Source organism: Lipotes vexillifer, unplaced genomic scaffold (genome assembly GCF_000442215.2).
Source record: "Lipotes vexillifer unplaced genomic scaffold, Lipotes_vexillifer_v1.1 scaffold172, whole genome shotgun sequence".
Lineage (NCBI taxonomy): Eukaryota > Metazoa > Chordata > Mammalia > Artiodactyla > Lipotidae > Lipotes > Lipotes vexillifer.
Genome location: NW_006776799.1, coordinates 1,655,254 through 1,673,778, shown reverse-complemented (window position 1 = coordinate 1,673,778; position 18,525 = coordinate 1,655,254). Strand labels below are relative to the sequence as shown.

The 18,525-nt window shown below is 38.6% G+C and overlaps 1 protein-coding gene across 1 annotated transcript in view; it reads right to left on the bottom strand.

Annotated features, from left to right (window-relative positions):
* Positions 1 to 17,767, bottom strand: part of ASB4 (ankyrin repeat and SOCS box containing 4) — a 66,598-nt gene extending 48,831 nt beyond the window's left edge. Inside the window, 2 exon segments of the mRNA XM_007450658.1 lie at positions 7,079 to 7,378; positions 17,581 to 17,767. Coding sequence (XP_007450720.1) covers positions 7,079 to 7,378; positions 17,581 to 17,767 — 487 coding nt within the window.
* Between the last annotated feature and the right edge of the window lie 758 nt (positions 17,768 to 18,525).

Genomic DNA, 18,525 nt, shown 5'->3' with positions numbered 1-18,525 from the left:
ATTTGTAGGGAAATGCAGGATTCACAGAAAGGACATTTTCACTGAGGTAAATAAGCCTTCTCAACTGATGAACACTATAATACTAATACCAAAGGAAACAAAGGCCAGAAGATGGGGGGCATTAAGTAGAAAGGCAAACAAAAAAATAGCAGACAAAATCCAGCCTGAGGACAAAGGCTCTGCAACATTGAAAAAATAGGGGAAAATCCTTTAAGAGAAAATTGCATGCAATTTTTTGGCCTCAATTAGCCTTTTCCACAAAGAGCACTTTTCCACAAAGAGCCCATTAAATAGCAAATGAAATTACATCGGTTTTCAGTTGCCATGGCATTGGTTTTCCTCTAATGGACTTCTCTGGTCCTGAGTTTAATGTTTAGCCTGACTTATTTTCCTTGTCTGTGTGCTGTCTCAATTCCCTCTGTCCAGCTACAAAGTGATGTATGTGACTTCTCAAAGTGCCTACCACATAATCCTGGAGAGAGAAAAATTCATCCCTCAGCTATCTCCCTAGAGACTGAGAGAGTAAAACTGACCAACAGCAGCATTTAATTAACTGTGAACATAACAGCTTCCATTTACTAGATGGCAGTAGTTCCCTTCCATGCACTCAGGGCTCCTGGAGCCATTCCCAGATCAGTCAGAGACCATTTATTGAGTACTTCCTATGTGCCAAGCACTGTCCAAGAAACTGAAGACATAAAAATGCAAAAGAAAGGCTGCAAGATGCTGACAGTCTTCTAGAATTTCCAGACTAGAAAGATTACCGCCATGCACTTCTCTTCTCCTTTTCTCTTTTTCTCCATTCATAAAATGGGTGAAATTTTACCTAATTACCTGATTTACAGTTTTATTTTGTTTTGAAATATTTTCCAGGTACCACACTTAAAAAAAAACACTTATTCTAAGAGTAAGGATCTGACATAACAAATTTGCTTTTTTGAAGTTACTTAGCTACAGCTAAATATTACTTATGCTATCAAGTTTGACTCATAATTCAGATATTATTTTCTGATATGCATAATCATATATAATTTTTAGAAAAATGAGTTTATGCATACACTCCTATGAACTTATTTTTAAAAAATCTATGTCAATAAACATTCTTTTACAATATCATTTTTAACGTCTGTATGGTATGGAGGTAACAGCTTAAATTTTTCTATTATATATAAAAATATTTTTAAGTATTTCAGTAATATAAATGACTCTCTGGGGGCAAAAAGAAATCAAGCGACTTTTTTGAGACTCTAAGTACATTAAAAATTAAAAATGCCAATATATATCTTTTAAAATTGTGGTATATTTTAACTGTATTCCTTAACCAATCAAAGTTTTTACTGCAAAAATATAAAACAAAACACACTATAACTCCACTATTTTGAAGACTCTCATAGAATTAGGAGAAGTCTCAATTTCCAGTGTACTACAGATCACGTGACCAAGCACAATTCTGTTACATGATAAATGTCTTTCTTTCTCATCAGTTATCTCTGACTCAGTGTATAACCTTGTTTAGAGATATATCCAAAGTCTGAATTTGAGGCCCTACATCAATGAGAACCCTGAGTCAAAAGGTGCTGAATTAGTCCCTAATCCTAGAGGCAGAATTTCTGAGTTTAAAAAGGTTTTAAGCTTTTGATATTCCCCTCAATCGTATGCATTTTCACTCCATTAAGCCTGTGTGAGAGGACTGCCCCATGTGTTTGTCAACATATGTATTATCATCTTTGATATCTTTGTTAATGTAATAAATATAACAAAACACCTAATTCTTATTTTTAATTGACATTTTACTGATTACAAGTGATCATTATGTTACCTTTATTTGTCGTTTATATGCTCACCTGTTTTTTTCCCGAAATACCTATTCCTGTTCTTGGTCCCTTTGTGCTTTTTTTTTTTTTTCTCTTAGTTGTTACCCTCCTAACTTTAATTTTTAAATTTTCTTTACATAGTAAGGATATGAGCCCTTTGTCATATAGTCCCAAATATTTTTCCCAGTTTTATGACTGCTTTTTAATTTTATAATGTTTGCCACACAGATGTTGAAACAAACATTTTTGTGTTCTCTAATTTATCTTTATTGTTATGGCTTCAGCCTTTGATGACGTGGTGCTAAAGGGTCAGTTATCTTTAACAGACTTCCTTCTACTCTTCCTCTTGGGTTATCAGTCCAATTCCTTGTGTCACCCTACAGGGAGCATTGCTCAGTCTCCTCCTACCTCTTTACTCCTCCCTCTCTAGGTAGGCCTCCCTCTGTCAACAGGGATAAAGCACATGGGGAATAACTGTGTCCTCTGGGAAAGCTGTGTGGTAACACCTCTGAGGAAAGACGAGGTCGGGAGCTCACTGTTAGTCCGTGGTTGATGAAAAGGCAGCGATATAAAAGAGCAATAACTAAACAAATATATAATTTCTTAACTTTCCAAAAATTTTGAAGATAAACAGCTTAAAAGTTTAAATTAATTAGTTAAAATGTAGATTAAAAAAACTAAATCTAAAAATAAATGTATAAGTAAATGTGAAAAGTGGTGATGGCCCCATGCGGGAAGGTAAAGCGGATAAGCTCCAATGGGTGCCTGTCCTTCTCCAAGCATCTCTGCGCTAGGCCCTTCCTCCCAGGGCAGGCAAGAAGGAGAATAAGCTGGGTTGATTTTGTTTTCCCTTTAGTTCTCACAGGTTGAGAAGACCATAGCATCTTCAAGCATGTCCTCCCATTCTTTCCCCACGACCTTTCCATATCTTCCCCTCTCTCATCCAATTTCCAGTCTTTCTGCTCTCATTTTGGCTGATGACTTTGTACCAGATAGGGACTCCCTCATCTTACCACAACCAAATCTACAAGTGTTCTGGCATTAAAACCATCTTTTACTTTAGCTCACCTGCTGAAAAGGAGGATGTGTCTCAAGGTCTCTGGATTTCATCCCATCCCAACTCCTCTAAGATTTGGACCTTTCAGTTATCCTGTTTCATGCATCTTCAACTGTTTGCTTTCTATAAATCATTTCCTTCAGCATACAATCATTTCCTTTATTTTTTTTTTTGGTTGCATTGGGTCTTCGTTGCTGCGCAGGGGCCTCCTCTGGTGGGGGCTACTCTTCGTCGCAGTGCGCGGGCTTCTCATTGCGGTGGCTTCTCTTGTTGCAGAGCACGGGTTCTAGGTGCGCGGGCTTCAGTAGTTGTGGCACACGGGCTCAGTAGTTGTAGCTCACGGGCTCTAGAGCGCAGGCTCAGTAGTTGTGGCGCACAGGCTTAGTTGCTCCGCGGCACGTGGGATCTTCTTGGACCAGGGTTCGAACCCATGTTCCCTGCATTGGCAGGCGGATTCTTAACCACTGCGCCACCAGGGAAGTCCCGAAACATTTCCCTTTATCTTCAACTGTAGATAATAGTCTCCTGTGACAAACGCCCCCCCGCAAAACCCCCTTCAGCAATCATGCTACTCTTATGCTCACATTTGCAGCCAAATTTCTTTTACCAGTTGTCAGCATATGCCATCTCTAGTTTCTAACCTCCCATTCACATCTTCTGATCTGGCTTCTGCACCTACCATTTCACCAAAACTATTTTTGTCAGTGATAACTCTGTCACTTAATCTAATGAACATCTGATTAAACCTCTCAGTAGCTATCAATACAGCTGACCACTCCCTCATTCTTGAACCTGCCTTTTTCTTAGTTTCTCTGATGCCAAAAATGCTCTTGGATTTTCTCCAACTTCATTTATCAATCCACTTCACTCTTTTTTTCTTCTTTTTTTTTTTTTAGTGTGGAATATTTTAACACATTCTTAGAAATAAAGAATTATAGAGGAAAGTGGTTATCACAAGGAAGAGAAATCAAAACCCTAGAATAATTTCACTCTCTTTTATTGCCTCCTCTCCATCCTGCTAACATCGAAACATAAGAATTTGTCAGAGCTTGGTCCTAAGTTCTCTTTTATCTCTCTACACTGTTTATCCAGGTGAGTTCATTGATTTTCTTGGCTTCAAATACAATCTATAGGCCAATGGCTCCTAAACTTACTGCTTTAGTTCAGAGCTCTTTTCTGAAATATATACTTTTATATCAAGTGCATCCTTGACTTACTCACTTTGATGTCTCAAAGAGGTCTGAAACCTCTCATGTTTAAAACTAACCTAGAAGGACTCACTCTATGTGCTTTTGAGACTTGATATAAAGCAACCAAGTCAGTGGAGGATTAGCAAAAAATAGATATATAGATCAATGGACCCATACATATTTGGCCAATTGACTTTTTTAAAAGATTTTTTTTATGTGAACCATTTTTAAAGTATTTATTGAATTTGTTACAATACTGCTTCTGTTTTATGTTTTGGTTATTTGGCTGTGAGGCATGTGGGATCTTAGCTCCCCAGCCAGGGACCTGCACCCTTGGAAGGTGAAGTCTCAACCACTGGACCACCAGGGAAGTCCCGGCCAATTGACTTTTGAGAAAAATATCAAAACAATTCAGTGGTGAAAGAATAATCTTTTCAACAAATGATGTTGAAACAATTGGCCATCCATACACAAAAAAGATGAACTTCAACCCATACCTCACACCATATGCAAAAAATAACTCAAAATGAATCAAAGACATAAAAGTAAAACCTGAAATTATAAAACTTCTAGAAGAAAAACGTAGGAGAAAACCTTTGTTACTTGGGTTAATCAAACATTTCTTAGCTAGAACACAGAAAGCACAAACCATAAGAGGTAAAAATTGATAAACTGAATTTATCAAAATTAAATACTTCTGCTCTTTTAAAAACACCATTAGAAAAATGAAAATCCAAAGAATGAATTAAAATATTTGCAAAACACATATTTGACAAAGGGCTAGTATCCAAAATATATTAAGAACTCTCACAGATCAATAACAAGAAAACAAACAACCATTAAAAAAAAAAAAAAAAGTGGGCTTTCCTGGTGGCGCAGTGGTTGAGAGTCCGCCTGCCGATGCAGGGGACTCAGGTTTGTGCCCCAGTCCAGGAAGATCCCACATGCCACGGAGCGGCTGGGCCCGTGAGCAATGGCTGCTAAGTGTGCACGTCCGGAGCCTGTGCTCCGCAATGGGAGAGGCCGCAACAGTGAGAGGCCCGTGTACCGCAAAAAAAAAAAAAAAAAAAAAAAAAGCAGCAGAAGAAATGAACAGATATTTCACCAAAGTGAACACACAGCTGGCAGGCAAATACATGAAAACATACTCAATGTCTTTGGTCATTAGAGGAATTCAAATTAAAAGCATAATGAGATGCTATTAATACTTATTATAATGGCTAAAACAATCTTTAAAAAACTGACATTACGAAGTTCTGACAAGGATGGAGGATAACAGGAACTCTTACACACTGCTGGAGGAAATGCAAAAGGGTACAAGCACTTTGGAAAACAGTCTGGCAGTTTCTTATAAACTTACCATACAACCCATCTTCCCATTCCTAGGTGTTTACCCAAGTGAAATGAAACATGTCCATACAAGAACGTGTGTGCAAATGTTTATAGCAGCTTTTTTCAAAATTGTCAAAAACTAGAAGCAATCCAAATGCCCCTCTACTAGGGAGTGAATAAACTGTGTTACATCTATACAGGGAATACTATTCAGCAATAAAAAGGTCTGATTTACTGGTGAGTGCAGTCACATTGATGAATCTAAAATGCATTATGCTAAACTGGAGAAACCAGCCTCAAAAGGTTACATATTGTATAATTTAATTAATATGACATTCTGAAAAGATGAAACTAAAGGGACAGAAAACAGATCAACAGTTGCCAGGGGTGGGGGGAGAGTGAGGGAATTAACTACCAAGGGCATCAGGGGATTTTTTGAGATAATTGTGGTGAATGGTTTCACGACTATCTATTACTCAAAAATAGTGAATTTACGGTATATAAATTATACCTCTGTAAACCCAACTTAAAAAAAAATGGTATAATGATCTTCCCCACATACATGCTTCTTCCCCAAGTTTTCCCATCTTAAAAAATGGCATCACTATCCAGCCATTTTCTAAAGCCAGAAACCTGGCAATGATTCTTGAAACTTCCTTTTCTGTCACCCAGCCCCACCCCCACCTATATCAAATCCATCTCCAAGTCCCACCAATTCTGCTTCTAAAACATATTGCAAACCCATTTTCTAATTTTCCTATCCAAGCTTTCCCCTTAGTGCAAATCATCATCCCCCTCACCTACAATATTGCAAGAGTTTCCCTGCTGGTCTCCCGGCTTCCATTCTTGGCCTTCTCCAGCCCAGCTTATGAATGACCCCATATTGATGATCTTAAGTGAAAATTAAACTGTGCCTTTGCCTTGCTTTAAACTTTTCAGTGGCTCCATTTCTAAACCCCACACTTGGCACCCATCAGGCCATATATGATCTGACACATCCAATGTCATCTGGCGGCACTACCCTCTACCCTCTTGTCCTTCCCACCCACCCCCCCATGATATTCTGGCCATACTGGCCTTCTTCCATGTGTTGGATATTCCAAGTTTTTTGCTCCCCTAGCAACTTTGCACATGCTATTCCTTATCCCTCAACTTTTCTTCTTTGCTCTTGTTTTTAATGGCCAGCTCCTTCTCATTATAAAGTTTCAGCTTAAATATTGTATCTTTAGAGAAGTTTTATACATTTTATAATAGTTTACTCCTGACGTTCTCTTTCATAGCACCTTATTTTGCTCCTTTCCCAATTTACAGTTATGTATTTATAATTTATTTCATCAATATTCATCTCCCCTACTAGAATATAAGCTCCTAGAAGTCAGAAACTATTTTCTCTTTTTACTTTCTTAGCACATTACCTGACATCATAGAAGCTAATAAATATTTGTTAAATAAATGTGTTAATTAACGAGACTCGTATAATTAAAACAGTAATAAGAATTCAATGTGATCATCACTGAATGACTGGGGCCAACATAACTATCTCTCTACATATTTTTAGGGCCCCCTGAATTAGGCTTAATGAATAGAGATATGTACTACATTGCCGGAGGTAAGTAAGGGTCACCAATTTTCAAAACCATAACTGGGCAAGTAGATGACAATGTCAGCCACCCAGAAAGGCTTACCTCTCCAAACCAATTGCTTGGCACAGAGGATGGAGCTTGGAGTTGTACAGAAGTGTAAAGCTGTGTGTCCACTTAAGGAGTAGCAATTGAGCTTTGCTCCACGGTCACAGAGAATCTTAACACAATCCAAGTTGGCCATTTCACAAGCCACATGAAGAGGGGTTTTCCCATTAGGTCTACAGTTGATTGTAGCGTTGTGGTCCAGGAGCACCAGAAGACATTCCACGTGACCAAACAAGACAGAAAGATGCAGGCCCGTGGCCCAGGAAGACTTTAATTTGTAACTAGGCAACCAATAACCTGAAAAAAGTAAGGGAGAGAAAGTTTAACTTTTTGGCCTAGGATTTCTCCCTGTGAGAATTAGTGAGGATTTTTACAAAGTATTTTACTTTCGTCACATTTATAAAATTGGGGGATGATTTGGAAGTTGTAAACTAGTGGCTGATGGATCTGCAAATGTTTAGCTTAGTAGTGTATTTGGATCACTTAAATGGGACGGGGCTCTCTACTATTCCCTATTATCTTGGTCCTTCATTTACTTTACCTTCCTGGCCATCCAAGGCATTTGTGTTTGAGACCTTCATTTATGTGACTGCATTTTATTTTACATGATGATTTACATGAGATTCTTATTAAAGATTTTTTTTTAACTCCCAATCATTGTCTTGAATGTTTCCAAAGCTGTTACTTACAAGCTTATAATTTTCATTCCATCACAGTTCTTTTTCCCTCTAGTTGTTGCTATTGTCAAGCTAAGGTATGAATGTATTTGATGTCTTTAGAAAATTTGTCACACCAAGATTTTATTTGCCTATCAGTTTATACAACACCTTTTTCCGAAGAAGAATTAAGAAGAATTTATAGCAGCTTACCAATTTTACACAAGATTTTTTTAATGATCTAGAAAATAAGGGCAAAGGGAAAAATAAGGAAGGAAAATAAAAAGAGGTCCAGGGTCAGATAGGTACCAAAATATAAACTGTGTTGTATATATGCTAGAACCACACTGTAAATTTACCTTTGAACTTCCCAGGAGCCAAAATAAACAGGAAAACATGATGTGTTGTACAATTAACTATGCCCACAAGGTATACACAAATTAATTGGTCAGGAGAAGCATAGTTGCTCCTAGAACTGAGATCTTAAATAAAATTTTCCCATTAGCTGTTGGAAATCTCTCTCTCTCTCTCTCTCCTCCCACCCTCCCTCCCTCTCACCCTCTCTTTCCTTTTTCCCTCTTACCTCTGACTTCTAAACACTGAACTAGTCCCTTTTTCCCAAGTGTCCAATGATTACCATTTTGACAAGCTATAACAAAGATAACTTTATAAATATTTTTTTCAATGTCAGTACCCAGAGCCATGGCATTAAGCTCACTATAAGTGGAGAATGGAAAATAGGTACAGAAAGATGAAGTATTTAATGGCAAGATGAAGATGTAGATATAGCTCAACAGCTTAGAAGAGACTCTAGGGTGGAAACAACAATACAAATTTTAACATGGATAAATCAGAAGTTTGTTTTTACAATAGGTGGTAAAAATTCCACTATGCGAGTACAAAGTAAGCAGATTATGAGTTTTTTTTTCCTTAGATTTTTTTTGGAAAGATCGTCTTTATTCATTAATTAATTAATTTATTTATTTAATATTTTGGCCGCACCACGTGGGATATGGGATCTTCGTTCCCCAACCAGGGATCAAACACACGTCCCCTGCATTGGAAGTGTGGAGTCTTAACCACTGAACCACCGGGAAGTCCCATCAGATTATGATTTAATGGTAATTTATTTGAGGAAAAACCTAAGTATTTGAGTTGACAATAATCTAGAAATGAGCCAAGAGTAAGATGAAGCTGCCCAAATGCTGATACAATCTTTAGCTACATTAATAGGGTATAGCACCCAGAACAAGGGAAGCACAAGTTGTGTTCTTCACTGATTAGATGAGGTCAGAAAAATCTAAAATATTGTGAATACTTCTGGGCAACAAAAATGAGCATCTGGAGGGGACTCAGAGGATGATGACCACGTTAAAGGTGGGCCTGGTGATCAGGTATTAAAAGTCTCTCATTTAAATGCAAAGAACTACCTAGGCACCACTCCTGGGTATTTATCCTACGAGTACATTCACTCATGTGTGAAATGCCACATAAGGGCCACTGTATTACACAACTCCCAAGAACACTACTTGCATTGAACTCTTTATCAAGAGTATGAAGTTCCTGGGAGTTATAAATCCTGGTAACCTGGCCCAGGACAACAACATGCACTACACTACAGCATTGTTCTTAATGGTTAGTGATTGGAAACAACCTCAATCTTCATCAATAGGAGACTGTTTAAAGTATGTACATCCATACAGTGGAACACTATACAGCCATTACAAAGAAGGGGGCAGTTCTGTGTATACTGGTATGGAAAAAATCTCAAGATATATTATTGAGTGAGAGAAGCAGGGAGCCAAAGAGTGTGCATAAAGGCTAACATGTAAGAAAATATTTATAAACACCTAACACAAGAAACTGGTTACACTGGTGGGGACTGGGGGACAAGAACATAGATTTACTTATCCTTCAATGCTCCCCTTGAGCTTTTAAATTTAGTACCTTGTGCGTGTATTACTATTTATAAAAATAAATAAAATTAAAACAAACTGTTGTGCTCCTGGCCAGGGGGAAAAATAATTTAGTTTAAAAAGGCCATTTAGGGCTTCCCTGGTGGTGCAGTGGTTGAGAATCTGTCTGCCAGGGCAGGGGACACGGGTTCAAGCCCTGGTCCAGGAAGATGCCACATGCTGTGGAGCAACTAAGCCCGTGCACCACAACTACTGAACCTGCACTCTAGAGCCCACAAGCCGCAACTACTGAAGGCCGCGTGTCTAGAGCCTGTGCTCCGCAACAAGAGAAGCCACCGCAATGAGAAACCTGTGCACTGCCAACGAAAAGTAGTCCCTGCTCGCCACAATTAGAGAAAGCCCATGCACAGCAATGAAGACCAAACACAGCCAAAAATAAATAAACTTAAATTTTTTTAAAAAGAGGTTATTTATAGGGTTATGCACAATGCTGATTAATCCTGAGGGAATGAATGCTCCCAACCAGAAGTTTGTTTTTCTATGGCCCACCCTCCAACCTAGACAGACAGAAAGACAGACAGACAGACAGACACACACACACTTTAGTGTCTTTTCATCTCACTCAGAATTCTAGGGCCATTTTGCTTTCTCATCCTCCCAACTCTCCCCTTATCCAAAGTTGTTCTTTAAAAAGAAATCCAAAGTTAATTTACACTAAGGTCTAATAGACTGAGGATTGTTTAAAGTGTGAACCTCTTAGGATTATCTGAATTTATGTAGGAACCTGTATTCATACAATAGAATTAAGTTCTAAGTTACTAATTCCAGATTTCAGACACTGAAAAGGGAAGGTATTTGGTGATATGAATTTTCCCTGGTAGAGACAAACAGTTTCACAGACAGTGTGGAGTGGGGAGGATCTCCCCTGTGTGTGTGTGTGTGTGTGTGTGTGTGTGTGTGTGTAAATAGATATGCACACACAATACATTTGTATATATCCATATACACATTTCCATTTAGCTGTGCACATTGAATCTGTGTTCCAAGCATAGTTTTTAAGCTATATGGTATGCAACCTGCTTTTGATAAGGAAGGAATCACTTAACACTAATACTTAGTCATCTTAATACTCAAATTTCCTCTACAAGCAATTTGCAAAGAGAGCCTCTTCTAACTCTCTTGCAAAGAAGCTGGTTCCAGATCTGAAAACTGGAGTGTGTTTTGCTTGCCAATTAACGGCAAAGATTAGGCAGCTCTATGCAGCAACTGATTGGAAACTCAAGTCTGCTTCTGCAGTGGTAAGAAAAATGATCTCAGAAAGGAAGCAGCAGAGAGCTGATTAAGAAAACAGCATTTTGATGTAAAATCAAAGAAACACAGAATGTTAGCGCTCGAGGGAAGATTATCCAGTCCAAGCCTTTCATTTTCCAGATGAGAAAACTGCCACTTTTTCAGCCTGCTAGAGCCATAAGTCGTCTGCCTCAGTCCAAGCTAATGGACTCAGAATATCTGCAATGCAGGGTTTCCATCTGTCTTTGTCTTTGTGGAAGTAGAATAGGTTTAGCGCCAAGCCTGCTTCACAAATCATAAGGAAAGAAAGAAGATCCCGATTTCATCTATATGTCACATCTCTGATATGGAGATACATTTGCTGGTTGATTGTTTTTTCTTCCTCTTAAATTCCCAGGAGCACTTAGAGAATCTATCCTGCCTGTTTATTACATGAATCGGTCATCCTTGATCTCTCATTCAGTTTCATCTCCGTGTCCTATAATCATAATCATTAACCAGTAAATTGGGCTCAGAGATGGCCAGGTGTTGGAATTCAGCCAACCTCATAAATGAAATTGTGCCTACAACTCACCTCTCCTAGAAAGGAATGTGAGTGGTAGGAACGTAGATGGGTGGGTGGCAGCAAGACTCCTTAGCTGGTGCCCCTAGGGAGCTGAGTGGAGAGATAGGAAGAGATAGTCGGATACAGATCAGGGTCTGTCGCAATGTATCTTGAAGCTGCATTGCAGAACTTTGGTGGGGGGTAGTGGGGAGGAGTTTCTGGATAATTCAAGCCCTTGCAAAGCAGGAAAGCCCACTGCAGAGACAAGCAGTCCACAGCAAACAGGCCACACACATACAGTCACCACCTTTTTTTTTTTTTTTGCTGTACGCGGGTCTCTCACTGCTGCGGCCTCTCCCGTTGCGGAGCACAGGCTCCGGACGTGCAGGCTCAGCGGCCATGGCTCACGGGCCCAGCCGCTCCGCAGCATGTGGGATCTTCCCGGACCAGGGCACGAACCTGAGTCCCCTGCATCGGCAGGCGGACTTTCAACCACTGCGCCACCAGGAAAGCCCCAGTCACAACCTTTAAATGACGATACGGTCACAGGTCACTGTGTACCAAGTGTGGAAACAAGCAGGAGTGTCCGTTCCACCACACCTACCCTCACTGAGGACCAAACCTGAGGTAATGCCATTGCCAAAAAACCACAGTGATGCAGCACCCATTCACACACTTGTGTCGATGCTGGTATGTCAAGAGATCAAAATTTGTCCTGCAAAATGTAACCCCCATGGTCACAGCATGACAGAAATACAGTTAACTAATCGGGCAGATTCATTTTGTACACGCTCCCTTCTTTCCACAGCAATATTGTCCCAGGGCTTCAGAACTCAAAATGTGATTTATTCTTCGCATTTGTCTTTCAAAGGGCCCCCCTCTGCTCTCACTTCTGCAGAGTCCAGGATGCCCTTTGACTGTGTGCTCAGATTGCACAAAGGACTGTGAGGAGGGAGTAAAACCCAGGAACAAAGCCCTTGATGGGGCCAGAGGTGAGGAAGGCACTGCTTCCCCTAATGTAAACTACTTGGTTCTCACCCCGGGTCTGCAGTCTGTGGGCAGTGATGCCTTGTGCTTGAGCTCTGCTTGAGCAATGAGCTTAACTGAGAAGAAAATACAGATTCTTTCTCCTAGGAAAACATCCCAGAGAGAACTCTCAAACATAGGCCACACCCATGTGGATTTATAGCATCTACCATTACTTTTTACCTTCCCCAGACCACGACACTTAATCTGTTTATATAATTTCCCCTTCAAAACATTGAAGATTATCAGCATGCAGGAGATCTAGAGGGGGTCTTGACAAAGCCTCCACTTTACAAATGAGGATAAATATCTTGTAGAGATTAAGTAGCAGGAAGTGCCCATGTTTGTATACCTAGTCTCCCCCAAATCTGAAAGCTACATGCAGTCCACCTCCAAATCAATATCAATTCTCGGCAAAGTTCTAAAGGAATTTAGGAGTTATGCCCCTACAAAAATACACAGACCAATTCTTTGTGTGTGTGTGTGTATGTGTGTGTGTGCGTTTAATTTAAATCTGAATCCAGAGATATGCCTGAGTCACTGAGTAGAAAACCCCCGGCTCAGGAAATACAGTAAGGAGCGAAGTGTTTGGGCCACCTTTTGGAAGAAGGGTTGATTCTGCTCCAGTGTTTGGGAGGATATACACATCTCTGGTAAATCTTCAGCTAAGCTCGGATCTGCCACAGTTATCAGCTGTAATGTTGTCTGAGTCCAAAGAACCCCACACACAAGAAGCCTCTGTTATTACAGCCAAAGGTTACACACACTGCTCGTGGCTGGATAAGCAGACATTTGCTCTGCTGTGTCCACGTATTTACATAGTCCTGAAGGATTACAGGCTGGAGCACAATTCTTACCCATTTTTTAATAGCTAATATTTTCAGGATAAATCTCAGAGTTTCCCCAGGAGAGAAAAAAAAATAAGCTTGAAATGTAAAATTTTAAAGAAAAAAATCTGAACATCTAGGAAAGCAAAAGAACCCTGGGATGGCAATAGGAAAGTAGGAGAGTGAATTTCTGGCAAAGAGGAAAATTAGGTGATAAGAAGATGACTCATTAAGAGAGTGAAAATAAGAGCTTTCAAGATATTTGGAAGGCAGTTGCTACTTAGTAAAGTAGATAGAGTACCTGCCAGAAAGTTTTCCAGTGAAATCATTCATTGGTTATTTTAATTAAAAATATGACTATCAACCAAAGAACCTGCGGCTGTGGGCCATAAACGAAGTACTTAAAGTGCATTACGCTGATTAATAAAAGGACTCTGATTAACCTTGCTGACTAGGGAATTCCACACCAAAGAGATAAGTATGATATTCTGCCTGTAACATTAATGAGCCAAGGCTCATACATCTGAAGGAGAATCAAATGTGTGGTTGAAAAACCTTTGGAAACAGCTTTATGGATATTCACGTTTCCCGTATGGAGATCGCCTAGTGACAACCAATATGAATAGCTTTGCGTTTTCTTAGAGACCCACTTTCACTATAAATACTGTGCGCTTGGCTCATAACAAACTTTATATCATTGACATCCCTTGACTATTCAACTGCTAATTGCATTTGGCAGTTAAAAGTTGTTCGTGTATTTAACTTTTCTTCACTTCATTCCCATTTTAAAGTGGTCAGCTGGTAGATGTAATTTTGCTTACTTGTTTTTACTTTTCAGACCCATGTATCTGCCATTCTCTAGGAGACAATGCAAATGCCAACCAGAATGCTTCTTTTTTTAAAAGAATGGTTTTCTTTTCTTAAAAATTTTATTTTATTATTGTTTGGCTGCGTCGGGTCTTAGTTGCAGCACGTGTGCTTCTCTCTAGCTGTGGCTCGAGGGCTCTATAGCGCGCTGGTTTTGTTCCCCACGGCATGTGGGATCTTAGTTCCCCCACCAGGGACCAAACCTGCGTCCCCTGCATTGGAAGGTGGATTCTTAACGACTGGACCACCAGGGAAGTCCCAACCAGAATGTTTTTAATGTTTGCTTTACAAAGTGTGAGAGAAATATTTTTAATTGATAAAACATAATTTTATCTGAAGATTTGATTATGAAGTTTAAAATAACTTGAAAAAATAGAATGAGATGTCTCAAACTTTAAGAATCATTATTAGGTGCTGGGGCTAGGCAGGGCTCGCCATCTGAACCTGGATGCTGCCTTCTAAATCTGTTCTCTGTCTCACAGGTGAGAGAAGTTACTCAATGAGATGGGGAAGCAGAAGTGAATTTCCAGACACTTTGTTCTACCTTCCTCACAAAGTCCATATTTTATATTTGCTTAGGAGGTCAACTTTTGATTATTAATGTACCATTTAGATTGTGGATTGGGGGCTGCAATGTTTAGATTCCAAGCTGATTTCTTCACCAACAGACTTCTGAGTTGCCTTTACAAAAAGTATAAACTTGCATTCATACTGGCTTAAACATACCATAATTAGGAGAGAAAATGTGGTCACTTTTAAAAATCCTATGTCCTAAAAGAAACAAAAATTATTTTGGATTAAACGTACCACTGTTGATCTTCCACAGGACAATCAAATGATGAATACAGATTACATTACTAATTACACAAGCAAATTTAAAGGTAGCATAGTATGTTCTAGATTTTACACATTGCCTTGCTTAGTAAACCCAAAATTACTAAAACCTGAAGATTCCCACGCTTTAAAAGTCAATAGGTAATGTTCTACTTCTTCTTCTGGATGCTGGTTGCATATGTTTGTTTGTTTTGTGAAAATTAATCAAGCTTCACACTTACGATTTGTGAACTTTTCTGTTGTAGAGATTTTTTAAAGTGCTTAAAAAAATAAAAAACTAATGCATAGCAATTCAACAGCATTCAACATCCAAAAAGTCTGCTGTGATTTAATAAAGTCTCACAAAGTTTAATCTAGTCACATACCCTTCAAGACCACAAAGCGTCTCATTCCTTAGAATTATTCGGAAAGGAACTAATTGTAACTAACGAACAAATGACCAGTGTAGCCTGCTCAGCTCTACACTAGTCCCTGGGAATTCCTCTGTGACTTAAAAACTGATATAACCACTTAGGTCTACTTTGCTTGGCTAGCAACTAGGATTCTATGCATCACTTCCATTCCTGACTAAAATAAAAAGTCTGATAATTAGGCTGGAAGCCATGTGAAAATATCTGAAGAAAATGAGGCTTCAATCTGGGATTAAGATTGAAGAGACAGATTCTTATACCCATATTCATATTAAACAGAGAGTAAGTGTATTTCTTTCTATACGCACACATGTATGTGTACACACACACACACGTGCGCATGCGCACACACACACACACACACACACACACACACACACACACACGATTTCCTGCATAAACCCTGAAGATATGGCCACAAATCCTAACATTTCTTGCATTCATCCACCTGGCATGCATAAGAATGTTACTGCTCTCTTTTCTTCCTCCCCCCCAAATCCAGAGAGTGTAATTTGCTTTCTCCCTAATTGAAAGTCCCATCCCACAGTCCTATGAAAACACCCATTTGCATGAATGAAAATTTAGCTCTATGAAGACCATAGGGAGTCGGCTCATATTGACAGAAAGATTTTAAAATGCATTTTTTTCTCGTTCAGGGATGGTAACACCATTGGAAGCAAGAGAAACAGCACCCTTCTTCTCCAGAAACTGCCACTAAAACTTCCTTTCTCACAACCTCTGAACCTTCGCATGATCTACGCAATTTGGCATGCTCAGATGAGAAAAGGCAGTCTTCACAGCTCAGGGTCAAATAAATTACCTGCTGACTTGGACATAAGTATTTTAAGCTAGGCACGAATATAAGTTTTAAAAATTACCTTAAAAATGTATTAAGCATTCAGGCAGTCTTTCACTGAACAAATCCATAAGATGAAAGTAATCTGATCATATAGTATACATTCTTTCTTAACAGAACCTCCATCAACCTCTTTTTAAAAAACAGACCTCTTCTTTATTTTCCAATCAAGATAGCAAATGCCAATTTATAATAAAACCCTCAAGTAAAAGTCATAAACACAGTAACTGGCCTCAACTATTCCATTCTTCCTTCAGAACTGATAGTAAATTAATGTAGAAATATATACCATTAGTATTCATTTCTGAAAATTGATGGTGCTGATGATTTATATACAAATGGAAAGTATTTTAAACATAAAAAAAGATCTCTCTTTCTCAATGCTGTACACAAGACCTTATCACCTATTTTGTTTAAACAGAAGTGATGTTGAACATGGTGTTTGTTTGCAGTCCGCTTACCAGATGGCCTCGCTACTCAAATTTCCCATTAACTAGCTGATTTGGGAAATCAGAATCTGCTCACTTCTAATTTATTTCTGACTTATTAAGCATGGGTTCCAGAAAATCCCGTGATAAAAAAAAAAAATTCAGTTCTAATTTTTGCTATCCTTAGTTCTTCATAAGGCAGATACACCGTGTTAGGTAGATCTACAATTTTGATCTATCACTGTAGTCATGGAAAAAAGTTAACTTTTTGGCTTTTCTGGTTTCAGCTTTTCTGCCTGAACTGAAAACTCATTAAAATGACAAGGATCATAAAGGTGTATCATGGCACAGCCTTACCCATTTATTAACCCTTCAAATAGGGGCAAAAATCCCCTTCTTCCTCCAGGTGGATGTAGAGATGATATATCTTTAAGTAGCCCTGTTAACAGAGGGCTGGCAGCCTGTTCCCAAGCCAGTCATACTGTCTGGATTAGATCTCAGCAATCTGTTTAGCCATAATCTAGAGATGGTTTCTTTATTCTATGTACTTATCAGAAGAAGTAAAGTTAGAAATAGAGGAAAATTGCATTACTAAATATGATTATCCAGGATTTCAAATTCTAGGCACAGGGATACAGAAAGAAAAGTAAAGAGAAGAAAAAATATATACCAGCTCATGATTTTGTCTAGTTTAAAAAGAAAGAAATGATTACATTAGAAATATTTTAAAGTATATATTTAAAGAAATAGAAAGAGCTACTGGTTTAGATTGGGTGACTAATGCTGTGCATTAAAAAACCAAATCCATTTTCTATCGATTTTACAATTACACCTATAATTTTTACCTTGTTTATAAGATGCCAAAACCATATTCTCATCTTCAACTTCAAAAACTGTGTCCACATCTATTTGCCTTTGGATTAAAATGGCCTTCAATTTTCCGAAGTCATTTGACTTTAGAGCCTCAAGGAAATTTCTCTTAACTAACTTGGCAGCTGCAGATTTAGTGATAGGGGCAGCCGTGCTGTCCATCCTTCCTCTCTCTCTGGAAGCTGTATTGTGATTTATCAGGAGAGCGGCACTAAGCTAACAGGCACATGCTAGAGAGCCCACAAACTGTCAGCTAATTTTATCCCAAAGTTATGCTGATCCGTTCTATTTATATAGGGACCATTTTAAACTTCAAAATATCCTTCCTGGCTGTCACTGCATTCTCAGGTCTTTTAAACTGGTTCTATACTAACTAATTCATTGAATAACATAGTGTATCAATATGAAGGAAAACCCTCACAATACATTTCAGAGAATGAAATGTCACTATTATTTCTTATACAATCAAAGTAATAATGTAAGATTTAAAAGCTCTTAACTTTTCTTTTTTTTCCCTCAGTAAAAACATCTGGTGCTCAACTGGAGATCCAATGTCTTGCTCTGATTAACCAATAGCCACAAATGAAAATTTGTTACAGTTGCTGATACATGTGCTTCTGATAACCTATAAAATTCTGTAATAAGAGCCTGCAAAATCAAGCATGGTCATACACATTTGAAAACAAACAGAAGGTTATCAAGTGACTTAGACTTGAAAAATTTCAACATCATGAAAGAAAGCAGGGTAGGGTGATGGTGGTAGGGGATTATTTTAGGTAAAAGGAGACTAAAGAGACAAAACAGCTAAATGCAATGACTGAGTAAATTTTATTTAATCTTGTATTTTAAAAAATCAGTTAGAAAAGACTATATTGGTACAGTTGTGGAAATATGAATATGGACTAGATATTACTTGATAA